At 38.9% G+C, this 6,284-nt stretch overlaps 1 protein-coding gene across 1 annotated transcript in view; it reads right to left on the bottom strand.

The window, feature by feature from the left end:
* The window catches only part of LOC106872436 (adenine DNA glycosylase), a gene marked incomplete at its 5' end in the record, with an annotated part of 34,790 nt that overhangs the window by 5,211 nt on the left and 23,295 nt on the right, over nt 1-6,284 (bottom strand). Inside the window, 2 exons of the mRNA XM_014919440.2 lie at nt 1,796-1,929; nt 3,115-3,245. Of these exons, the coding sequence (XP_014774926.2) occupies nt 1,796-1,929; nt 3,115-3,245 (265 nt within the window). The remainder of the gene's footprint in view (nt 1-1,795; nt 1,930-3,114; nt 3,246-6,284) is intronic.

Here is a 6,284-nt window from a genome sequence, read left to right as displayed (position 1 = left end):
CTAGAAATTCACCTACTCAACATTATATACTTTAGAAATGGCAGCCAAAAAATAAACAAATGTTTTTTTCTTTTGGGATTGAATTCCGCTATAGAAATTCATGTAGATAAGATGAGATTGAGGATTTCGTTTTCAGCAACAATAAGATGTTGTGCAGCCGGTCTTCCACGAGGCATTTTCGATTTCTCATAAGAAACTATGATATTCAATCACGTGTGTGATTTATTTATAAACAGAGTAGTACGGAGAATACTGGTAAAACGTTCAGTTACTTCCCTTGAATATTTTTTTTTATTTATTTTTTACCCCCCTAAACTTGAAGATTACCCACATACATACATACATATAAATAAGCACATACACACGCGATATATGCAACATTTGAAATAAGAAAAAATAGTAAGATATTTCATATTAAGGAAATCATCTTGGACAGAGTAATTTATTAAGTATGAATAAAAACTGGACAAAACTAACGAACAATGGACAGGAGAAATAAATCTTAGGAACAAAAACATGTCGGAAGTAGAAAAGATGAAAAGAGATAAATAAGCATGGAATGCAGCTTTATTAGAAATATAACAAACCCATGATATGAATGTGAAAAGCGACGTTGATAATGTCTATATGATGGGAAAGAAAATCATCTTTGAAGACATTCACAAGAAACAACTGTGAGAAGGGAGGTAAGCGAAAAAAAAAAAGTGTGCGTAAAGGGAGATAAGCAAATCTGTAGCTGTAAAGGGAAATAAGTGAAGTGTGCGCATGTGTCTCTCACACACAAAATTCTATAAAGTTATTTGAATCCACCGTCAGTTTATGAATGGCATTCATATTGAATGACTTACTGAGTCTAGAAAATAAGAAACTTGAAAGCAATTAAGATGACATCCAGTAAACAGTCACATGATTCACTGATCCAACATTTCAAATTAGATGCTTTTTCTACAGTGTAGTAAATTACACACACACACACACACATGATCGTCATCGTTTTAATGTCCAATTTTCCAGACAAAATTTATTGAGGCTGATTTTCTATGGTCAGATGTAATTCCTGTCACCTGTTTCTTAGTAACTATTAACTACCACCTGATTCCAAGTAAAGTAATATTTCCCCATGAGCAGATACGTTTTCAACGAAGACTGGAAATGAAAGATTTTGCTTGTATGATAATGCTCATTTCAAAACAAGGAAATATGCGTGACCGCGCGCGCGCAAACAAACACACACACACACACACAATAAAAAAAACTTGCACACTCCAGACTTCTTATCAGTAATTGTAAAAAAACTCCATAGACATTTGTGGGTTCTGAAACGTGTTTGATAAAACAAACCATCTCCAGATTATTGTCTTATCTGATAACCTGTGCCATGGAGGAGTTTAATAGTGTAAACCCCAGTGTTAATACCTGAATGAAACTATTTCACACACACACACATACACAACAGGCTTCTTTTCATTTTCCCATTACTAAATCCCTCGCAAGATTTTGGTTGGCTTGGGGCTATAGTAGAAGACAATTGCCCAAGGTACCATGCAGTGGGACTGAACCCAGAATCATGTGGTTGGGAAGCAAGCTTCTTAACCACATAGCTGGTTCGAATCATTGCAAAGAACTCCACTAAAAGATCATGGTAGGATTTAAACTTGCAGACAGAATAAGTCTGCTACCCAAGGTTCTTCACACAAAGAAACATTGAGTGTATTGTAAACAACATAAAGAGAATGCCCGCATGCACACACACACACACAAGCACAAATAAATGTTTAAAATCTGGAAGACTCACATCTCCAATCTTCAATCTTTTGCCGAGTAACGACGCTTGGAGTCCAAAATCCTCTAATTTAGAAAACAGAGTCTTGTTATTTTCAACTTCACTAACATCAAATGTTGGAAACTCCCAAAGACCTGCTAACAGACCTGCAAGAACAAATATACAGCAATAAGATATACATACATATATGCTTACGTACACATAAAATTATATTTGATACATTGAGCAGAATATAGGCAGAAGAGCTGAAATTTGGGGGGACGGGTATAGTTGATTACATCGACCTCAGTACTCAACTGGTATTTATTTTACTGACTGCCAAAGGATGAAGGGCAAAGTGGACCTCGGTGGAATTTGAATTCAGAACGTAAAGATGGACAAAATACTGCTAAGTATTTTGCTCGGCATGCTAATGATTCTGCCAGCTCACCAAGTGGGGGAGCATCATAGCCATGTGTTGAGAGGAATTCTTTGGGTTTGAATAATTCACCTTTGGAAACATAGGTGTTTTGCTCAACAGCCTTAAACAAACCTTATTCAGGGACCTTTTGAGCGGGATGGGCTACTTGACCTGAAGAAAATTCTAACTGGGCCCCACCTGCAAGATCATGCGCTGTTTATCTTGATATGAGATCACCATGTCGCGTACATATGGTTGTGATTCATGTGCCTGGTGTACCATTATCGGACGGGTAGTCATGATGGGTATAATGGGCTTCGTATATTTGTACCTCAGTGCCACTTTGATGGCATGCACTGCTCTCTCACATAATAATAATAATAACAATAATGATAATAATAATACTCTTCTTTTAATTTTGACTCTATATCTTCAGGAGGAGTTACCTCAATCCTTTCTATATTAACCAAAATGAAGTAGATTGACAAATTTATTTTTTGAACCAGTTGAAGACACACGAGATGTTGAAATATTGTTCACTAGATAACAAATGGCACTCTTCTTTTAATTTTGATTCTATATCTTCAGGAGGAGTTACCTCAATCCTTTCTATAATAATAATAATAATAATAATAATAATAATAATAATAATAACAATAATCCTTTCTACTAAAGGCACAAGGTCTGAAATTTTTGGGGAAGGAACTAGTGAATTACATCAACCCCAGTGTTTTACTGGTACTTAATTTATCAAGCCTGGAAAGACAAAAGGAAAAGTTGATCTTGGTAGAATTTGAACTCAGAACACAATGACAGGTGAAATACTGCTAAGTATTTCGTCCAGTGTGCTACCAATTCTGCCAGCTCGCTGCCTTGACAACAACAACAATAATAATAATAATGATAATAATAATATGAATGTAATAGTCACCAGTTTTTGGACGCTGATTCATCAGAAACTGGGGTTCTTCAGCAGTATTCTGGCGGATGATAAATACAGCAGATGTCTGCTCCCTTGGGGGCTTCTTTTTTGATTTCCGAGGGAAATTGGTCACACCAAGGCTAAGTTAAAGGAAATGAAATAATGGTGAGATAGGCAGACAGACTAGGCTAAGTAGATATATCTATTAAGACAAGCAGGTGGATTAGGACAGGTAGACAGATCAGGACAGACAAATGGATTAGGGTAGGCAGATGGATTAAGACAGGTAGATGAATTGGGACAGGCAGATGTATTGAGACAAATAAATGGATAAAGATATGTAGATGGATTAGGACAGGCAGATGGATTATTGAGACAAATAGATGAATTAGGACAGGCAGACAGATTAAGACACATAGCTAGATTAGGAGAGGCAGATGGATTAAGACGTGCAAAGATAGATTAGGAGAGGCAGAGATGGATTAGAATAGATAGAGATGGATTAGGACAGGCAGAGACGGATTAGGACAGGGAAATATAGATTAGAACAGACAGACAGGCAGGCAGGCAGATAGATTAACGCAAGCAGTTGGAAAGACAGACAGCGGCAGATAGAAAGATAAAGGAGCAGTCTGTTGGTTACGATGACGAGGGTCCTAGCTGATAGGATCAATGGAACAGCTTGCTCATGAAGTTAACATGCAAGTGGCTGAGCAATCCACAGACACGTGTACCCCTTATGTAGTTCTCAAGGAGATTCAGCATGACACAGAATGTGACAAGGCCGGCCCTTTGAAATACAGGTACTACTCATTTTTGCCAGCTGAGTGGACTGGAGCAACATGAAATAAAGTGTCTCAAGGACACAACACGTCGCCGGGAATTGAACTCACGACCTTACGATTGCGAGCCGAATGCCCTAACCACTAAGCCATGTGCCTTCACAGATAGAAAGATAGAAAGACAGAGACATAGATATACAGACAAACAGAGAGACAGTGAGACTGTATAGTTTAAAGACAGAAATAGAGATTGCAAAGTTAGGGGAAAGAGAGAGTGCTAGAATGAGAGATAGAAAAGTTCTAAATAACCAACTAGATGGAAATATAGTTTGTCATTCAGGAGGAGAATCATGCCAACACTGTGAGATTGTTTTTCTCAATTATACCCTCTTATTAATTATTTTCCAGTTACCACACCATTAACAAAAGCATAATATGCAAATTAGTTTAGTCATTTCAGCTAGCTCTCAAGTTTGAGGACATCATCTTCCTTCCTTTCTTTACCTCTGTTTCAAGGACCCTGTAGGACCATAGGTAGGGATGGTTGTGTGGTTAAGAAGTTTGTTTGCCAACCACAGGGTCTTGGGTTCAGTTCCTCTGCTGTGCAGCATCTTGCACAAGCGCCTTCTACTATGGTCCCAGACTGCCCCATGCTTTGTGGGTGAATCTGGCAGGTGGAAACTGTGCAGAAACTCACTGTGTATGTGTGTGTGTCTGTCTATCTTTGTAATTTCCTGCACCATATGACAATCACTATTGGTTTCTTTACGTTCTCCATAACTTAGTGGTTCAGTAACAGGGGTTAATAGAATAAGTACTGGGGTTTGATTTTGCTTGAGTGAAACCCTTCAAGGTGGTGGCCCAACATGGCCGGCCACAGTCCAATGACTGGAATAAATAAAAGGTAAAAGAAAGAGCAGCTAATATGAGTACAGCCTTGTGTTGAGACAACCCCCTCCTCTCTTTGCCCTCCCTCCCTTTGTCTATCTTTCTCTCTCTCCCCCTCCCTCCCTCTCTACTGTTGTCACAGCTTGGCTGTTTCACTAGGTTAAAAGTGGGAAGGCCAAGTGTGTGTCTATCTCTGCTCATGGTTACGTAGGCACATGTAACGATTAGTGAAAGCGTGGTACAACCTACCAAGATATACTCGGTTCTGAGAGATCTTTAATTTTTTGTTTCAGTCCTTGGACTGTGGCCATGCTGGGGCACCACCTTGAAGGGTTTAGTTGAACAAGCTAAGCCTAGTACTTTTTTTTTAAATCTGGTACGTATTCTATCAGTTTCTTTTTTTTTTTTTAGTGCCCACAAGGGGCTAAACATAGAGGGGACAAACAAGAACAGACAAAGGGATAAAGTCGATTACATCGACCCCAGTGCGTAACTGGTACTTAATTTATCAACCTCAAAAGGATGAAAGGCAAAGTTGACCTCAGCGGAATTTGAACTCAGAACGTAACAGCAGATGAAATACCACTAAGCATTTCGCCCGGCGTGCTAATGTTTCTGCCAGCTCACAGAAACTATTCTATCAGTTTCTTTTGCCAAACTACTAAGTTACATGGACATAAACAAACCAACACCAGTCAAGTGGTGGTAGAGGACAAATGCAAACACAAAGAAGAATCAATTGACAGGCTTCCTCACAGTTTCTGCCTACCGAATTCACTCACAAGGCATAGTAAAAACACTGGCCCAAGGTACTACTAGTGGGATTGAACTCAAAATAAAGTGGATGCAAAGAGAACTTCTTAACTGCACAGCCGTAGTCTTTTAATGAGTGAGTGACATTACTCTTTTATTTGTTTCAGTCATTTGGCTGCAGCCATGCTGGAGCACCGCCTTTTGTTGAGCAAATTGACCCCAGGACTTATTCTTTCTAAGCCTAGTACTTATTCAATCGGTCTCTTTTGCCGAACCACTAGGTTATGGGGACGAAAACACACCAGCATCAGTTGTCAAGCGATGTTGAGGGAAACAAACACAGACACACATATATATACATATATACAACGGGCTTCTTTCAGTTTCCGTCAACCAAATTCACTCACAAGGCTTTGGTCGATCCAAGGCTATAGTAGAAGACACTTGCCCAAGATGGCATGCAGTGGAACTGAACCCGGAACCATGTGGTTGGTAAGTAGCTTACATTAATTAGTAAAAATAAAATAACTTTGAGTGAAAGAAAATAAATGATATTAAAAAGCTATTAATAATAATGGTTACAAATTTTGTTACAAGGCCAGCAAATTTGGGGGAGGAGCAAAGATTACTTCAACCCCAAAAAGGAGGAGGGGCAAAGTTGACCTTGGCAGAATTTGAACTCAGAAAGTGAAGACATGAAATGCCGCTAAGCATTTTGCCTGGTGTGCTAACGTGTCAGCCACCTTACCGCCCTAT

The sequence above is a fragment of the Octopus bimaculoides genome, chromosome 23 (assembly GCF_001194135.2).
Source record: "Octopus bimaculoides isolate UCB-OBI-ISO-001 chromosome 23, ASM119413v2, whole genome shotgun sequence".
In the NCBI taxonomy this organism is placed as follows: Eukaryota; Metazoa; Mollusca; class Cephalopoda; order Octopoda; family Octopodidae; genus Octopus; species Octopus bimaculoides.
The sequence above is the reverse complement of the archived record's forward strand: the minus strand, read 5'-3'. Positions and strand labels throughout refer to the sequence as shown.